The following is an 18,711-nucleotide window of genomic DNA, read 5'->3' as shown; positions in this document are numbered from 1 at the left end:
AAGATACTTGTTTTTCTAACTACTAGATTAAATCTTGAGTCCTTGTTTAGCTGCCCGTATGCCCCTGTTCATTTGATTAACCACTAAATTATATTCTCCGCTCCAGTACTGAATAGGAAACAGTGGTTCCACACACACTCCAGCATTAGCACACCAGAACCACAAACTGGTGTCGCTCATGCATCCCCTACTCATTTCCAGACAAGAAAAGAACAATCCAGCAAGAAGATTTTGGCAAAGAGAATGGTTCAGCAGAATTAACAGGGTGGACAGTATGATACCCTAACTGTATCCAGGTAAAAAATAGGCTTGGAAATTAAAATACAATGAATTAAAATACACGGTGAAAACTATCAATGTATGAACTTGAACTTTTTTTCTTGGAGTTGGGGGAAAAAAAAAAAAAACAAATTCAAAAGCAAACCTGCTGCATCATTCAAGTACACCCATTTCACAAGTGGAAAGATTAGTTAAAACTGTGATAAAAGTACAGACATTGCAAGAAAAGCTTCCAAGTTCATCTTTTAATTGTGAAATGAGAAGTTTGGCTGAACACAATATAAAAATAAAATTGTTCCCATTTGTCCAGTTTACCTCAGAATTGTCCATGGCCTCCTTCAGTATTTGGGAATGGGCATTCACTGCTTGCACAGCAGATTCCTGGGCAGTAATCGCCTGAAGGGTTACACGAGCTGTTGCGCTTAGGGCTCCTTCTAGAGTTGCTGCAAGGGCTGGGGAAAAAAAAAAAAAAAAAAAAAAATCAGTTAACTGAATGAAACTATAAAGAAAAGAGCCTTAGAATTAGTAAAATGACACGTTATATCCTCTGCATCTCCTTATTTTATTTCCTATGACTCAAAAGAGCTGGTCAGTTTAGGAACTATGCTTGCAGCCTACAGAAGAAACGTTGCCAGAATATACTCCTTATTTAGACGAGTACCAAGGTCCAAGTCTGCACTTAGAGCGCTAAAGCTCCTCAGTGGAAGACCTTTACCGTGTTTCTGCAGGGGGGTGGCATTTAACCCAGTAGATATTTATCCATTTTCACGTGTTACAATGGTAATTAAGAGAAAACAAGTAAATTTTCCTGTCTTCCACAAGGAAGATATATTCCAAACACAGAGTTATCCTTCCTAGCCAAGGTGGTGGTGGACTCAACTACCTATTCCTATTGGTATAGAAGCACAAATGAGCTATTAATTATTCAAGCAGGAGCTGAATCAGAATGGTTAATCAGTGAGCAATGTCTGCCTTTCTGGAGTCAGACATTATTTCTAAGCAGTTGGGTAAGTAAATCCACCTTTCCAGTAAATACTCCTCTGGATTTTTTCAGTGTAACATCTCAACTTCTTCACTTGCAAAAAAGTCCTGTACGAAGCAGACAACTGATGCCGAGCCTCTTGTTTCTGCTCATGTTGCTCTTCTACACCAGACAAAGCTCTGAACAGAAGCGAGCGGCAGCAGACCACAACCAGCACATCTGCTCTGAGCCTGTTAAGTCCAGGCTTATACACCCTTCTCATCCCTCGTGTGCAACAACAGCCCGAGGCTCGGACTTTGGCTGAGGACCAAAGCACTCAGAGGAAAAGCCTGAGCGTGGTCAATGCGTCTGCCAAGATGCCATTTCACGCGCACAGTGGCTGGACAGGTCAGATCAGACACACCACACCGGACCAGCGCCTCCTCCACCATCAGCCCCTTCCAAGCACGAGGAGAATAATAAAACAAAAAGGCCATAGCTCCCACAGCAGGCTGAAGTTTGCCCAGTATGTGGTCTCAGTACCGTTAAACTCCCCTCAAGCCTATTTTCACTGGCTACACCTATGTTAACAGTAAACTTTTGCTGACTTTAAATACAGTTTCTGTTCAGCATCCTGGTAGTCAGTGTCTCTAGTGTACCCACCCTCCTTCCCTCACCACAGAAGGTCTGCAGAGCCACTGCAGACAGCCGTCCTTGCACTGCCCCAAGTCAGAAGTCACCCTTCAACACCCGTTCATTTCTGCAAGAGGCCAGTCTCCCTCTCATCCTCATCAACACTGGCTGGAGGACAATATGGAAGCTTTCTAACACTGCACACAATCTGCAGCTTGAGCTGGGTTTGCTTTCAGAAGGTAAGTACCAAAGTAGCTGGTCACAGATTGCCCGGACATACTAGACAGTAAAACACCATCTACAAAAAAAAAAAGAAAATTTCTCAGTTTTTCTGTCTTACCCTGAGGTAAACCAGGAAAGAACCCCGATTTAAACAAAACTCATGATTTAAACAATCATGCTGTAGCCAAACCAAGACCAAACAACAGCCCAGAAGTATTTAAAATCTAATAAACTAAGTGGGGGGCAAGGGGGAAGCAAAGCTCATTGTTTTGAGCAAGACCCACAAAGAAGACACGAGTTTTGAGACACAGGAAAAGCCAGACCACATCTCAGTAATACATCTGGATTAATAGGACTGTCTGAGTTAGAATCCAAGCAAGAATCGTCATAGTTCCCAACACAGAACCTACAGGCAACTCTTCGCAGCACCTCAACATACCATCCCTGAACCACTACAGGAAAAAGTCAAGGCAGCAGTTCTGTAGAGCTGAGGATCCCAGAAGATGGCAACCTGAGCACAAATCAACAGCATGCTCTGGCAGCAACGAGTCCTGACCGTGAACAGGGCTGCATCAAACAAGAGCAATTCCCACAGATCAAGTGATTTCCCTCCAATCGGCACTTACGAGACTACTTCTGGAATATGGTGTCTCATTTTGCGAGCCTTGGTATAAGAAAGATACAAACACACCGGGGAGTGAACGCTGAAGAGGCAGCAGGACGGTTAGGGGCTGGGAGCATGTGACACAATGAGAAGCTGAAGGATCTGGGCTTGTTCTAGCCTAAAGAAGAGAAGCTAAAGAGGTATCTTAAGTCATGCCTTCCACATCTAAAGGAGTATTACAGAAGAGACTGAACAAGACTTCTCAGAAGTGCCCAGAGAAAGGGCAAGAGGCAACAGATCCAAGTGCCAACAAGAGAAATTAATTGGACGTATCAAGTTCTCCATCATAAGAAGCAATGGCAAAGCTGCTCAGCGGTGAAAGAATCTCCATCCTTGGAGAGCTTCAAACCTCCTGGGAAGAAGGCCCTGAGCAACCTGCCCCAACTCTCCAAGCAGGGGGGTGGAGTAGAGACCTTGGACGTCCATTCCAACCCAAAATTTTCCATCATTCTTTAACCATCAGTTACTTCTTAGTGAGTGGCAGAAGCTTCAACAGCCTTCCTTCTGCCAACACAACACAGGGACAACAACAGAGAGGTGTGTAAGCAACTTAGAACTCTAACGCCAATACAGTCCAACAATTCTCTGTCACAAATAACACGCATAGGGAGAACTATCAGTGAGGACTCACCCGCGATCTTCTCTTGCTCCTCTTTATCTTGCTGGGCGAGCCGGGCTGCAACTTCTTCTGGTGACCGTTCTTTTATAGCATGGGAACCTTCATGTTCTTTACCTATTCAGAAGCAAAGAGAGTTAAATGGTTTTAGCAGAGTGTCCGAATTGGTATACGGATTACTTGTAGGGAAGGAACTTTCTTTTGAAAACTTTTATAGTCAGTATCACTTTATAAATCTGACTTCTGCAAGAAGTCACGCTGAAACTACCTCAAACTTTTTTATACCCATAACTACACAGGCCAGTCTCAAATCTTCTCTCAAATTTTCTTAAAATTAAAAACAGCAGCATGGATATCTCGCATGCATCTGTAGATTTTATGTTGTCTAGTTACAAAAATATACAAGATTCAGAAGTGAAAGGCAAAGCATGAAATGGAAAACACTTAGGAAGCCAAGTTTAAATTTTAAGTGAGTGTCTGTTTTGGTTTGATTTTTTTTTTCCCCAGTTCTCCTTTGGCATGCTTGGGGACTCCGGCCAAAGTAAAAAAAGATTAGCAAGGGAGCTATGGTGAATCACAATTATACTCTAGCCTAAGGCCTTTTATACTTTATTCCTTAGCCAAATGCCTTTAAGAGTGAGTGTTGACCTAAGTAATTCTCTCAAGACCAACCGCAAGTCTGCATCTCAACTCAGGAGAGCCCAGACCTCTCAGCTCTCAGACTCATGCTGCAACAAAACCCACCAGGTTACCTTTTAATAATGCTGATGCTAACTGTGAAGAGTGTACTTACTTATTGCTGACATACTTTTTATCAAAGTACCTTTACGAAATACATAAAGAAATAAATATAATCTCATCTGAAAGAGACTCATATAGAAGCTAGTGTTTCTTGTTGAGTTAACAAAACGCAGTTTCTTCACTTGGCCCCAGGTAGACACGCTTTTCTGAAGAGCAATCAGAAAGCCACAAAGAGCAGAGGCAAACTGGACTGTAGAAGTTCCAGTTCAGCATCAAGGCAGGCTTTCCTCTTGTGGTCATACCTATACCTGTCCCAGGTATCAATCTCAGCTTCTGCGTGTGTTAAAAATCTATTAACAGATGATGGAAGTTGTTTCTTCTACAAAAGGCACAACGAATGACGCCTTTAAAAACTGACAAATACCAACACAGAAGTAAGAATCTATATGCTCAAAGCTACAGGATTTTCTTTTTCATTATTGTGTTCACATGATTTTTTTCACCTTCTTCAGTCTGTATGCCCGGAGCTGGCACCGACATGGCTACACCTGTTGCGGAGATGATCTGTGCTGCAGCCTTGCCTGCTGTTAAATACAGTAATAGAACAAAACCAGTTAGTATATACGAGCTATAACGTAAGAACAGGGATACAAGACTGATACCAATGCACGCAGCCTGGGCAACAAACAGGAGCTCCGTGCTCAGTCAGAAAGTTATGATATCATAGGAATAACTGAAACATGGTGGGACAACTCACATGGAGGATCATGATGGACAGCTATAGGATGTTTCATAAAGACAGGCAGGGAAGAGGAGGAGGAGGAGTCATTCTCTATGTTAACGAGAACCTTGAATGTATAGAAGTCAACTACGGCGATTGTAGAAGCCCTATCGAACGCCTCTGGGACAAGATCAAAGGGGTTGTTTCCAAGGTGGATCTTACAGTAGGCACCTGCTACAGACCTCCAAGCCAAGACGATAAGGCCAACAAAGCAATATTTGGGTCACTTAAGCAAGTTTCAAGTCAACAGAACCTGGTTCTTATGGGTGACTTCAACTACCCAGGCATTTGTTGGAAGAAAAATACAGCAGCTCACATCATCCATCAAGTTCCTGGAATGCGCAGAGGACTGCTTCCTCATACAAATGTTAGATGTGCCAACCAGTAACAAGGCACTGCTGGACTTGCTACTCACAAACCAAGAAAACCTGCCTTGTAGTATCTCGGCTCGCGAAAGCCTTTGCTGCAACGATCACAACGTTGTGGAGCCTGGGATCCTGCTGAGCATGATGAAAGTTAGTACAAGACAAAGGTTTTAGATTTTAGAAGAGCAAACTTCAGCTCGCTCAGAGCTCAGTTGGGAGGGATCCCATGGGAAGTTTCCATGGAGGATAAAGGAGCTAACGAACGCTGGGAGTTTTTCAAGTGCTCTCCTGGAAGCACAAAAACAGTTCATCTCCTTTACAGGGCAGGGAAGTAAGCAGAGCAACAGACCCCTGGCTTAACTGTGAGCTTCTGAGTCTGCTCAAAACCAAAGGAGAAGTGTACCAGAGATGCAAAAGTGGATGAATATCGTTGAGAACTACAAGAGCATTGCCAGGGCGTGCAGAGATGCAGTTAGAAAAGCAAAAGCTCAGCTCAAACTGAAACTGGCCAGAGATGTCAAAAACTACAAGAAAGGGTTCTTCAGGTACGTAAACAACAAGCAGAAACAGAAGGAAAAAAATGGCCCACTGTTAAACAGGAGAGGTGAATTAGTCACCAACAATGCTAAAAAGGCAGAGGTTCTCAACACTTTCTTCACCTCTGTCTTTACCAGCACTGTTGGGCCCCAGGCCTTGGGAACAACAGTCCAGACCCACCATCAGTGAAGGAAGAGTTGGTACGAGAACTATTACAGGAGCTTGACCCCTACAAATCGATGGGCCCTGACAGTATCCACTCGAGGGTGTTCGGAGAGCTGGCTGACGTCATTGCAAGGCCACGCTCCATAATCTTTGAGAAGTCATGAAGACCGGAGGACATCCCAGAAGGCTGGAAGTAGGCTAATGTCACACCCACCTATAAGAAGGGCTTAAAGGAGGATCCAGGAAATTACAGGCCCATCAGTCTTACTTCAGTCCCTGAGAAAGTTACGGAACGAATCCTCCCGGGGGTATCACAAGTCCAATAAAGCACGTGACTGGGAAAAGCTAGCACAGATTCACCAAGGGCAAATTGTGCTTGACAAACCTGATCGCCTTCTATGACAAAGTAACCTGTTCCGTTGACGTGGGACGAGCAGTGGACATCGTCTACCTGGATTTTTCCAAGGCTTTTGACACTGTTCACCACAGCCTCCTCCTAAAGAAACTGATTTGTTATGGTCTAGACAGTGCCCCATGCGGTGGGTGGGGAACTGGCTTACAGGCCAGACAGTGGTGGCAAATACCTCCTTTTCAAACTGTAAACCAGCCACAAGTGTGGTCCCCCAGGGATCGATATTGGCCCCAATGCCATTTAGTATCTTCACAAGTGATCTGGATGATGGGATCAAGTGTACCCTGACGAAGTTCACTGATGGCACGAAACTGAGTGGGGAACTGGACACTTCAGAAGGGAGAGCCACTCTGCAGGAAGACCTGAATAGGTTGGAAGAGTGGGCTAACAAGAACCTCATGAAGTTCAACAACAGCAAGTGTCTTGCACCTGGGAAAACATGATCCAGGAGTGCAGCACAGGCTGGAATCTACCCAGCTGGGCAGCAGCTCTGTGGAAAGGGACCTGGGGGTCCTGACGGACAAGAAGCTCAATATGAATGAACAGCGTGCTGCTGTGGCAAAGAAAGCCAACAGGATGATGGGTTACATCAACATGGGCATCACCAGCAGAGATAAAGAAGTCATTATCCCACTCTATTCAGTGCTTGTCAGACCACACCTGGAATACCGTGTTCAGTTTTGGTCCCCACTATACAAAAAAGATGTGGGCAGGCTGGAGAGGGTCCAGAGAAGGGCCACCAAGATGATCAAAGGACTGGGAAGCCTGCCCTATGAGGAAAGGCTGAGAGAACTGGGTTTGTTCAGCCTTGAGACAAGAAGGCTTAGGAGAGACCTTATCAACATGTTCCAGTATTTAAAGGGTGGCTACAGAGAAGATGGAAACTCCTTTTTTACGAGGAGTCACACGGAAAAGATGAGGGGTAACAGGTACAAGATATTCCAGAGGAGAGTCTGATTCGACAGAAGAAGGAAATTTTTCACAATGAGAACAATGAGCCATTGGAATAATCTCTCCAGGGAAGTGGTGGATTCCCCATCATTGGACACTTTTAAGATCCACCTGGACAGGCTGCTGGGCCATCTTGTCTAGTCTGTGCTTTTGCCAAGAAAGGTTGGACCAGATGATCCTTAAGGTCCCTTCCAACCTGGTATTCTATGATTCTATGACTTATTTTTTTTCCCTTTGTAGAAACATATTGTTTGGACACTGATACTATTTCTAGAAAAAGAGAATTTCCTGGACAAACAGCAACCAGGTATTACTTACATATACACACACACGGCCATGAGAGATAAACGTAAAAAGATGTCACAACTGCTCCTCTCTAAAACAGTTCCATTTGATCTAGCATTACAGTACCTCAGTAATTATCCAAAATTAAGGTTCTTGCACTAAAACGAAGAAGTAGTAAATAGCCTCAGAGTGCAGCACCCAAAGTGCTCTTTCTGCTGCGTTTCATATCTAAGCTATGCAGGATAGTCATTGTTTGTGTTAGATTCCAAATATTCTATAAGGTAAATAAATAAAAAAAAAATAGCCAAAAAAAACCCTAAAGCCTTTTTTGAGAAATTTTCTCATGACTGAAAAGAAAATAACATTAATTCTAAGAAATAGCAACACAGTCATCTTCAACCACTCCGATGGACTGTTTTAATCTACCCTAGGATGTACGATGTAAGAGATCATTAAGTGTTTTGCTTCTGTCTACGTGACATTCTGTAAAGTTACCTTCTTTTTCCTCTGAAGGAGCAACAGGTTCTGTTTTGCTCATCTGGGATTTGGTAGCGGGCTGTTTAGACTCTTTCATTACTTCTGCTACAGATGAGATCTTCAGTGGACCTTGCTGTATCTTGAAAAATCAGAAGTAAGAAACATAATCAGTTTTCCAAATGGCCTGTGTCTCACCGATTCCATTATAACAGAAAAAAACAACTCCATGTCCAGACGACTGTATCATAAATCTACACTTCAAGAGGCCATATATTTTCTTGGCTACATTTTTAATTAAGAAGGAATCTTTGTAATTTTCATCTCTCGAAAACTGAAGGTATAACAGTGGCAATTTTCACAATTCCTTTTCAAGTTGTAGTGGAAAATATATATAATTGTTTTAAAGTGACATGACTGCATAATTAAAGATATGTTTAAAAAGAACAAACATGATTTTATCTGGTTATCACTGAACAGAAGATGCTACAGGCATGGAAGTACCAGATCTGCACAGCTTCACCGACTTCCCTTTGAAAGGATTCAGATGCTGCTGTTCATGGCAGACAAACACTTACCCGAGCCCAGAGTATTGCAAGGTTTAATATTAATCCTTTAATATCCATCACGCAAAGCCACAAAGTAAAAATAAAAGCATTTGAGTTATAGCCACGACTGGGCAGATGATAACTTTGGCATCTGACTAGTCTGTTTTGCAAAATTTACTAGTGCCTGGGAGGCATTAAGAACTTGGATGATCACAAGTAAAGTGTGGCTAAAACCAAAAGAGATATAGTTTTGGTTAACTGATATTCTCCCATTCATTAAGAACAGCTTTCTTAAACTCCAATGAAAAATATTTTGGGTTTTTTGAAGGTCAAACGACTTCTGAAGGCTCAGGACAGCCATGGCCAGAGCAGCTTTTCAGCATTCTTGGTTAATTGGGAAGTGTTTGCCTTCAGATGCAGGAACACAGAAGCTTCCAGACTGCATTTCCAGAGTTGTGCTTAAAGCAGTATCAGGTTTTACGTTCTGCAGGGTCAAGTCACTAAGATTTCAAAGTATGATGCCTATGTATGGCTCTGTACCACTCAAAGCTTTATTCATTCAAAAATGTTCTCTGACCTCTGTGAAATAAATTCAGCTTAGAATGACACTTTAATCCTGCTACATCACTAACTACACCAAGCCTTTAGTAAAACAGTTAAATTCTAGCATGTCACCTGCCCCTGTCTCTCTCCAATTTATTTCTGAGTATAAGCAGCGCAGCTATTCAGTTAGGATCCTACTAGATTATCTTACTGTAAATAAAAACAATAGTTTTACAACCCACAGACTGCAATCAGGAGATGAGAAGGGGAAATGTACCAGCATCAGTGTTATGCAGCACAAAGTAGTACCTCAGTTCATAACTCTTAAACCTTCTTAATTTAAGAATTCTTAAAAATTCTTAAAATTCTCGAATTCTTAGCACACAGCAAAATTAAACAGAATTTGAAAACTAAGAGCAGATGCTCTCTTCAAAAAAAAAGAAAGAAAAATGAAAGGGTTGGAGTGAATGGGAAACACTTACTGGTTTCTTTGGCATCGGTGCGCTATAAGGTGCGGGACCAAGTGCCATCTCAAAGAGTTTATCCGAGTAGGGAACAGCTTTCTCTACACTCTCCCGGAATTGCGTATCATAGCTGGCATACAGGACGGTTCCACCTACTCCTCCACCCACAAAGAGGAGACCTGCACCAATGATTTTGCCTGCAGAAACACTGCAGGGGGAAAGAAGAGCAAAAGTTATGTACATTGTATTATATGACAAACATCAAACAGTTTGTAAGTCTTCAGCTGACAGATGGGGACAACCACTTGGTTCCAGAAGCTTGCCAACAAACCCAGCACCCCTTTAAATCACTTTCAGCGCCAGCTGATCCCTGCTACCAAACTGGTCCATGACTAACCCAAAGATAAGATGGCAACCCACAACCTTCTTTCTAAATACTGATCATCTTGATTAGCTTCATTTAAATATGACTGAATCAAACAAGGAACACACAAAACCATGAGAATAAGAGTTACTCAACAAAGATAAAAATTAAAAAAAAATTCCCTCCACCTCCAACTTGCTCTCACATTTAACTAAGGAGCAGATTCCCTCTTGGTCAACACAACAGAAGAACCAATTCTGCCCTCCAAAACCTTCTACGTACCCAGACTCTCCTGAGGAGGTAGCATATCCACGGTACAGTCGTAACGGACGGAGCGACGCTCTCCCACACCGGCTACTCTGCAAGGGGTGGAAGAAGCAAGAGTTCAGCAGTGAGCACGTTTCAACATCCCTTCACCTCAACGGCAGCATCGGACTGTTGGCTCCATCGCCACATCTCGCACACCCTCCAAAGCAAAGCACTAACTGGCACTACAGCAGCGATGTTGGACCCTGTTTTCCCTAAACAAAGGAGAGTTTTCTCACATGCAGCTTGCAGGTTAAGGGCATTTTAAGAAATAATGAGGCATTTTGAAAAATGAGCAAAAAAACCCTCACCCCAGCTTATTTCTGCATTTATTTCGCCTATTTATGTTCCCTAACTCCAGTTTGGGCAGTCCAATTGGATTAGTTCAGATTCCCTTCAACTATCTCGTGCACAAGAACAGCTCGGCTGTGAGCAGTGCAGAAGACAACAGCTGTTTAAATACCTGAAACTATTAAAAACTATATTTAATACTTAAAACTATTTCTATTTCTGAAGATGTACTTGAGCTTCCAAACCAAGACTTACTCCCCAAAAGAGTTAACAACGCATCCGCTCTCCAGATAGACATCGGATTATAATATAAATGAAATTACCATATGAACAGTGATATTTCATTACATTCTACTGAACAAAACCCATATTATCCAAGATTTCTATCTTCTTTATAGTTTAGCTGAACATTAAGATTAACCAGAAAGACTGGTTAAGCTACTCCAGCCTACAGAAGGAAAAACTCTGTCCCCCTCAAGTGTTTTTTTCTCCCCCCGCCATGTATTGCTAAGAGAGGAATACCAGGCTCATGGGAAATTAGAGTACAAGGAACAAAAGTAACTTTTCCCACAATTGAGACATTTTGGGCGACTAGAATTTTTTTTCTTTAAAAAAGAAAAAGGAAAATTGAGAGATGCTTCACCACAACATAACCCCAGAATATAAGTTTCTCTATTCCCCTTTGCATATGGCAGTAAGTAACAAGCAAAAGCCTTGTGGTTTAGGTCCCATCCTTGTCCAACAACGTAGAACGGAAAGGCAGGAACACTGACTTCTTATTCTTTCCAGAACAGCAGCCAAATTTTTTTAATTAGTAACAGGAGCATTCGTACAGGAACAGGAAACACCCTTTTCTTACCCCTGAGACCTTCACAAGCTCTTGCTGTGCTCTATGGTTGATTTTCTGGTTTACAATGGACAGAATGGGAGATAAAATTATAAATATCAGGGAGCTTAAGGCAACTCACTCACCCGTCCGTGCTCAGGCTGGACGGTGATCCTGGGGACTGCCACAACCACAACCTCGGTACCTGGCCCAGTTCACCCATTTTCATGTTGGCTACAGTCCTACTCATGCCTCGTGATGGCAAACACCACCGTACCCATTTAGTTCTCCCACCTTCAGTAAACACATCTGCTCCCGCACTCAGGGACAGGCTGCGCTCAGGGAGCGAGCACGGCAGGGGAGAAACGTGGCTGCTTCTTGTTCAGCATTTGCGCTTTGTACATCAGAAAGGGGTTTTTTTGTGGAATTGTTGGTTTTGGTCCAGATGCCCTTTGGACCAGATGATCTTTTGAGGTCCCTCCCAAGCTGGGCCGTTCTACAATTAGCCAAATCCTCATTTTTATTCATAGTTCATTAAGATGTTCAGTCTACGCTGTCAGAATCTAGCACTAGCGTACACGTAGCAATCAGAGCAAAAACTAAAACCGAAACAAGTCCCCACCAATTCTTTCTTTCAAGATGCTGCAAACAGAAATTCCCACAGCTGGCCAGGGGAACAACAATCAGAAATCTTTACGTACCAAAGTTTTATGAGCAAAAGCCCAAATCTAATTTTCCTCCCTCACATACAAATACATGATTACCTCCAAAAATCACTGATTTTTTTTTTTTAAAAAATTGAATTTTTTTAAAGAAGTATTGCTCTCTTTTGGCCATCATAATAATCTTGCTTATATTTGCTATATCACCACAATGTGGAAAATTACAGGTAGTTTCTAATCTCCCCTTTGCATAATTTCCAGAAGTTTGTCATTTTTTTAGGCGCGTGTTATGTATTTGTAATAATGTCTCAAAGGAGACATTCTTCCTCCTCTTCCAGCAGTTCCACGTTATTTGTTTCACCTGACTTCTTAAAAGTTTATTATTTTTACATTCGTTATCTACTATTATATCACCACGAGAATCACTCCGCAGGGCCCATCATACCTTCACTCTGATTAACATTAAGAGGCCCAGAGAATCTGACATTTGAGGTTATCCACGTGAGCTCCCCCTGGCAAAGGGCACAGGACAGGTACAGCACGCTACTGCAGAACATCATTAAAAAAATAAAATCTGCCTTGGAGGCTTATACCTCATATGTAACTTCAAATAACCAGATACAGGACATGCCATCCTCTGCACTCATTCAGTCCCAGCTAAACCTCTCCTAGTCACCAGGCTCAAGCATCTTGACCCAGAATTTGCAGAGAATGAATCTTGCAGGACACGTACGGTTTTCTGCAACGTGGGATTAGTGTACTTAAACAGAAAGAGCAAACCAGAAACTTCAGAGGAAGCTCGTCTTCATTTTGATAGAGGTTAGATGTAACAAGGACATCTGACCACAGAACTCAAATCAATTTCCCATCATTCAAGACTTCTGCCATATATCATACCTTTTTACAAAAAGACCTCTGTTTCTTTTCAAAGAAAACTACCGCAATACTCCAAATAAGGGAAGAAGAGGTTCTCTGCAGCACTGCACATGCAGCTGAAAACATTTATGAAATCACTGTGACGAAGAACTTCAATTTACTTTTAACAAGCTTACTGATCCTACACACACAGAGCTTGCGGTAAGAGAGAAGGATAATTTTTTTTCACAGTCTCCACCATGAGCTCTCTACCGGGATTTTCCGTACTCAAACTTTCATGCTGCTCTGCTATCCTCACCCAGCCACGCTCTGCTTCCCAGCTCCCTCCGTCTGCTCAAGCAACCGAGCATCCTCAAGACCTGTGACTCTGCAGTCCTGACCAGGTCCAGCTCTCCTTAGACAAATGGATTTTTTTTTAACCTGTAAAGGAGTATCTTAACATCACAAAACAGAAGCAGACTTGCCTCACTGTCAACTTCCTTTTAACTTATAAGTAAGAACAGTTTATTTCCATGCTTAAAAAAACATTGTTAAAACTTGCCACTCCTAATGTTAAAAGCAAAAAAAAAACCAAACCAAACACACGTTTCTTTCTTGGGCTCTATCAAAGCAAAACAGTCATGTTTCTCAAAGCAAAAAGCCAAGTTTTGCTAGCCGAATAGTGAGGTACCAGCGAGGTGTCATCACTCACAACAATGACACCGTGAGCTCTGCAGGCAGATGCGGAGGCTCTGGTCTGAGCTTTAGCTAACTGAATAGGGCAAGAGAAACTCCTGAACATGACATGAGATGCATTGAGTCTCATGTCAGAAAAAGAGGGATGAGAATACTGAAGAGGTAGTAAAGATGAGAAAACAGAAGATGGATAATAAGATATTAAAACTGTGTCACTGTGGCTGGCTAGGGATCACCACAGCTGGAGCAGAGAATAAACCAATCCTGCTGCTCTGGCAAGAACATGTCTGTTGAACGTGCTCCCCCAAATGTGGGCAGCAAGGATGCCTTCCCTTATTAGCAAGAAAAGGGGCAGCACAACCAGATGGAGCATCCCAATGTCACCACGTTGGTGCCCCTTCCAGGCCTGGTGGCATCGGCATCTGCTTGACAACCTCTTAACAGCCAGAGGGTGTTACTTCCACGACAGGAGTTTTCATTACTTGTGGAAAAACTACCTAGTATCATCTCAGATCAGGTTAGCACTTCTTGATTAGTGTCCACCATTCTGCACCTCTTGCAAAACAAGCACTACAATTAAAACATTTGTTTCTTATTTCCAGTTTCTGAGTCTTTTGCCACCCAAAACCAAACAAGGTTTAGTTGCAGAAAGTCCATGGGACCAGCAACAGTCTTCATGTGTACATACTACAGTATGCCACAAAACTTCCCCTCAATATGAATAAAAAGAAGCAAAATGTATAAAAAACTATTTCATTGCATACCCACTTTTGCTGTCAAAACTAAATCTCCTTTGTACTTGATCTCATCAGGAAATGTGAGTAAGGATAAAAGAAAAAAAAAAGGAGTTATTTTTAGAAGGAAACAAACAGCAAGGATACAGACACCAACTTCACAGAGTGCCGTGGCATCTTTGTGTCTGCATGGTTCTTCCACCGCACGTTTATAGACCAAAGACACACTTCTGAGCTGCAAAGCACAACACTGGCTTTTCCACCGCTGTACAGTCATTCTAGACACATTCTTTTAAAGACTGAATACACACACAGAGCCCTAAATGATAAACATCTGCAAAAGCCTGTTTTCTGTCTTCTCAACTCCCAGCTCAAACTTTCCACAGGCCTGAAAACCTAGAGCCTTATTTTAGCGGGCATCAGATGACCTGGCCCAGAGAACTCTCCAGCCTTATAAAGCAGCAGAGGAAATGCCAGCTGCTGTGGTGGAAAAAGATTGCTAGCTTTAAAGCGGGTACCTTTCAACTGCAGAGCCAGTGTGGGCTGATCGCAGAGCTTTTCCTTTGTTTAGCTATGTGCATAGCAAGTAATGAACACTGGAATGTAAAGCAGAATACAAAGAATTTTATTACTGTTAAGCAGACACCTGAAATACAAGCTGGGGCCGTAGCAAGGGAGTTGCCCTCACCTATAAACCCTCGCAGCTTCTTACAGCTGGCCAACTGCTTTAAAAAGGCTCTATAGCATATTATCACAGAATCATGGAATAGTTTGGGTTGGAAGGGACCTTAAAGATCATCTAGTTCCAACCACCCCACCATAGGCAGGGACACCTCCTGCTAGACCAGGCTGCTCAAGGCCCCATCCAGCCTGGCCTTGAACACTTCCAGGGATGGGGCGTCCACAACCTCCCTGGGGCACCCATTCCAGTGCTTCAACACCCTCACAGTAAGGAATTTCTTCCCAAGATCTAATTCCCTTCTCTCAGTTTAAAGCCATTACCCCTCATCCTATCGCTCCACTCCCTGATAAAGAATCCCTCCCCATCCTTCCTGTAGGCCCCGTTCAGGTACTGGAAGGCCACTATAAGGTCTCCCTGGAGCCTTCTCTTCTCCAGGCTGAACAACCCCAACTCTCTCAGCCTGTCCTCATAGCATATGCGCTCCAGCCCATATATGATGATATCATCCTGATCTCTACTGATGAGGAAGGACAAAGGTCCAGAAAATACATCCGATGGGCACTTCCCCTCTGGCACCGCACATGCCCCTCTTCGTGTCTCACTGGGAGGACTAACGGGTCCCCATTACAGCCACCCGGTACCACGGGCCCCTCGCCCGTGAGACCTGACGCTACTCGTCACCCTGAGTACCGGGACCCCCGCCATTAGCACCCACGGGGCTCGAAAGGGGGACGGGCGGTGAGACCGGGCCGGGGCGGCGCAGGGGAGGCCGCGGCGGGAAAGGCAAGGTCACGTCCTTCCCCGCCGCTCAGCGGGCCCAGCCGCCCCGCCGCCGAGGAGCCGGCCCAACCGTGTGCCGCCGCCGAGCCGTGCCGCCGCTCCGGGCTGTGGCCGCCGCTCCTTGGCGCTGCCCCGAGGCCGGGACCGTCGGGGGAGGCGGCAGCAGGCCCGGCGCCGGCAATGACAGCCGAGGAGACTACAGCCCCCAGCATGCACCGCGGCGCGACACGCCTCGGCCCCCTACTTCCCCTAGCCCCGCCACCCGGTAGGACATCCATAGTGGACTACAACGACCAGCATGCCTTGCGGCCACGGCGCCCCCTCAGCCCCACACAGGGCTGCCGCGCTGCACGCCGGGACTCGTAGTACACGCGCCCGTCCGCCTAGCAGCCCGCGCCCGCCCCGGCGCCCCGTTGGCGCTCGTCGCCGCCCGTCAACAGCCCAGCAGCCAATCGCAGCCCGCGCGTGCGGAGTCATTCAGAGAAGACCGAGCCGCGGTCAGAGGACGCGCCGCGCCTCATTACCCCCCCTACCTCCCCGCACTGTCCCCGCCGGCAGCCCCAGCCCAGCCTAGTGCCTGCGCGGCGGGCGGACAGGCCTCACCGCCCGGGGAGCAAGGCCGTAACGAGGGCGGCCAGCGGAGCTCCCCTCCCCAGCGCTGCGCGCCGCCCGCCCGTCCGTCCGTCCGTCCGTCCGCCCCGCTCACCTGCGCAGCCACGGCGACCCCCGCTCGGTGGCACGCCCGCAGCATGGCCTCGGGGACGGTGGCGGGACGGCGCCGTGCGCGGTAACTGCCAGCGCCGCCTGCCTCCGCCCCCCCGACCGTGAGTACAGCGCGGCGCGCATGCGCGAGGGCCGCACGGGCTTCCGCTCCGGCGAGGGCGGCCCCGCCCCCGGGGGAGAGCGGCGGGCAGCGCGTCCAATCAGAGGGGACCTAGTGGGCCGTATGCAAATGAAGCGGGGCGGCCCCCGTGGCGCATGCGCGGGAGCGGAGTCCCGGGGCACCCCCCGAGGGCGGGCAGCCGTTTTCCCCGGTCATCGGTGGTCCTGTAGCGGGGAGGGGTGAAGCGGGTTTGGGTTGTTGTGTCCCTTGCAGGGAGGATATGGTAGTCTGAGGCTGCTCCCGGCAGTGCTCTACAAGGCGGGGCACGGCGCCGCCCCGCCCCCGGCGCAGCGTGACCTTCGCCGGCCGCCGTAGCCGTGAGGCGCTGGGACATGGCGGCGGCGGCGGCTCGTGGGGCCGTGGCGGGTCGGTGGCGCGCGGCCGCTGAGGGGAGGTGGGCGGCCATGTTGGGCGGGGGGCGAGGGGGCCGCCTGTGAAATGGCGGCGCGGGGCGGTATATGGCGGGGCGTCTCCTGAGGGTCTGGCTCTCCGCAGGGTTCCTGGGGCGCTGGGCTTGCTGGGCCGCCCGCTGCCCCGGCGCGGGGCGGGCTCTTTCCGGCCTCTCCGCCCGGCACGTTAGGGAGGTGCGGGCATCGGCTCCGGCCCCGCTGTGGAGATCGCGGCTGCTCTGGGGGAACCAGCCCGGGGCAGGCAGCTCCTCGGTCCTCAGCAGGTACAGTGTGCGCGGGTCTGTCCGGAAAGAAAGCTTGAAAGGAGGTTTGTACGAACCTCTCTGCCTGAGAAATTTCTTGGGCTGCTCCTTACTCTAACAAACGGGTCTCTGTTTTAGCCCTAAGTCCCCCAGTTCTGTTTAAGCATAATGCTTGAAGCACGATGTAAAGCAGAAAATACTTTGCAGGTGTAGGCATGACAGAGAGGCTTGTTATGGTCAGCACTGTCTTGATTACGTTAATGTTCTAAAAGTAATTTCTGAATGCCAGTGACAGATGAGCGTTTGTTCTTAGCGTTTAACCGCTTTTAGTAGATGAAAAAGCTGTTCTGTATGGAACAATAACTGCCAGATAAATGTCAGTGAGAGTTCAGCAGCACAGTTAGTGTTCATACATGCACACTCATTAAATAGCGTGCTGTAATGTTTTGAGTTTTTCCTAATCTTCTTCAGACAATTCACAGCCAATTCTGATTTCTCATTATGTGGAAAATCCAGTGATTACTTTTAGAAAAAGATGTTTCATTCCTTTTCTATTTTTTTCCCTTGTTTTGGGGATGTTTTGTTGTTGTTTTTTTTTAGTGTCACATCTCTGCTTCCAAGCCTACTTCAGCAACCAGCGAGAACACTCACTTACTATAGCTTACGGAATGGAAAGAGGAAAACGGTGAAAGCTGTCATTGATAGGTTTCTCAGGCTGCACAATGGCCTTTGGGTTAGGAGAAAGGTAAGACCTTTTTGGTAATGAAAGCTTGTTCTGTACAGTTAGTGGGCTAAGTGTTTTCCTTCCGTTAGAGGGCAGCAGCTAGTATGGAAGTTAAAGGAAAAAAAAAAAAAAAAGCTCTGTAGAGAGACTCCAGTCTTCCTGAAAGTGGGGGATTCGCCCTGGTTTGCTTATCAGTATTGCTACATATGTGTATTTGCAGCGACCCGCTTAAAAGTCTTTTGTGTCTTTTCTTCTGACAGGCTGGTTATAAGAAGAAGCTGTGGAAGAAGTCAGCTGCCCAGAGGAAGCGTTTGAGAGAGCTGGTGTTGTGCACTAGAACGCAATGTAAACTCCTTGACAAAATGACCACTTCTTTCTGGAAAAGAAGAAATTGGTATGTTGATGATCCCTACCAGAAGTACCACGATCGCACGAATCTTCGCGTGTAGAAATCTGAGTTTCATTTTGGCATCTCTTCAGAAAAGAGGTGGTGGTACGGTTTTAATTTTAGGACATAAATCTGTAATACCTGTTACTTTTCTAAATAAACATATGCATACCATCTGATCAGAATTATGGGTATCAATGCTACAAATAAAGGAATATTCAAGATTA

The 18,711-nt window shown here is 45.7% G+C and overlaps 2 protein-coding genes across 7 annotated transcripts in view; one reads left to right on the top strand and one right to left on the bottom strand.

Moving 5' to 3' along the window:
• The window catches only part of IMMT (inner membrane mitochondrial protein), a 26,373-nt gene extending 9,375 nt beyond the window's left edge, over nt 1–16,998 (bottom strand). For 2 of the 6 annotated variants that reach the window (XM_074587287.1, XM_074587288.1), the window contains exons 1-7: nt 16,544–16,700; nt 10,288–10,364; nt 9,660–9,849; nt 8,108–8,228; nt 4,620–4,700; nt 3,391–3,492; nt 595–731 (exon numbers count right to left, since the gene is read on the bottom strand). In XM_074587287.1, coding sequence (XP_074443388.1) covers nt 595–731; nt 3,391–3,492; nt 4,620–4,700; nt 8,108–8,228; nt 9,660–9,849; nt 10,288–10,364; nt 16,544–16,588 — 753 coding nt within the window. In that variant the 5' untranslated portion in view covers nt 16,589–16,700. Of the gene's footprint in view, nt 1–594; nt 732–3,390; nt 3,493–4,619; nt 4,701–8,107; nt 8,229–9,659; nt 9,850–10,287; nt 10,365–16,543 lie in introns of all 6 variants that reach the window. The other 4 variants (XM_074587289.1, XM_074587290.1, XR_012587020.1 and 1 more) reach the window with 3 other exon arrangements.
• MRPL35 (mitochondrial ribosomal protein L35) lies at nt 16,811–18,711 on the top strand. The gene is made up of 4 exons (XM_074587303.1): nt 16,811–17,086; nt 17,216–17,393; nt 17,973–18,117; nt 18,357–18,711. The coding sequence occupies exons 1-4, from the start codon at nt 17,053–17,055 to the stop codon at nt 18,543–18,545; spliced, it is 546 nt and encodes a 181-aa protein (XP_074443404.1). The 5' UTR covers nt 16,811–17,052; the 3' UTR covers nt 18,546–18,711.

Source organism: Larus michahellis, chromosome 5, assembly GCF_964199755.1.
Source record: "Larus michahellis chromosome 5, bLarMic1.1, whole genome shotgun sequence".
NCBI classification, from domain to species: Eukaryota; Metazoa; Chordata; class Aves; order Charadriiformes; family Laridae; genus Larus; species Larus michahellis.
Note: the sequence above shows the minus strand (reverse complement) of the source record. Positions and strands in the feature narration are given on the sequence as shown.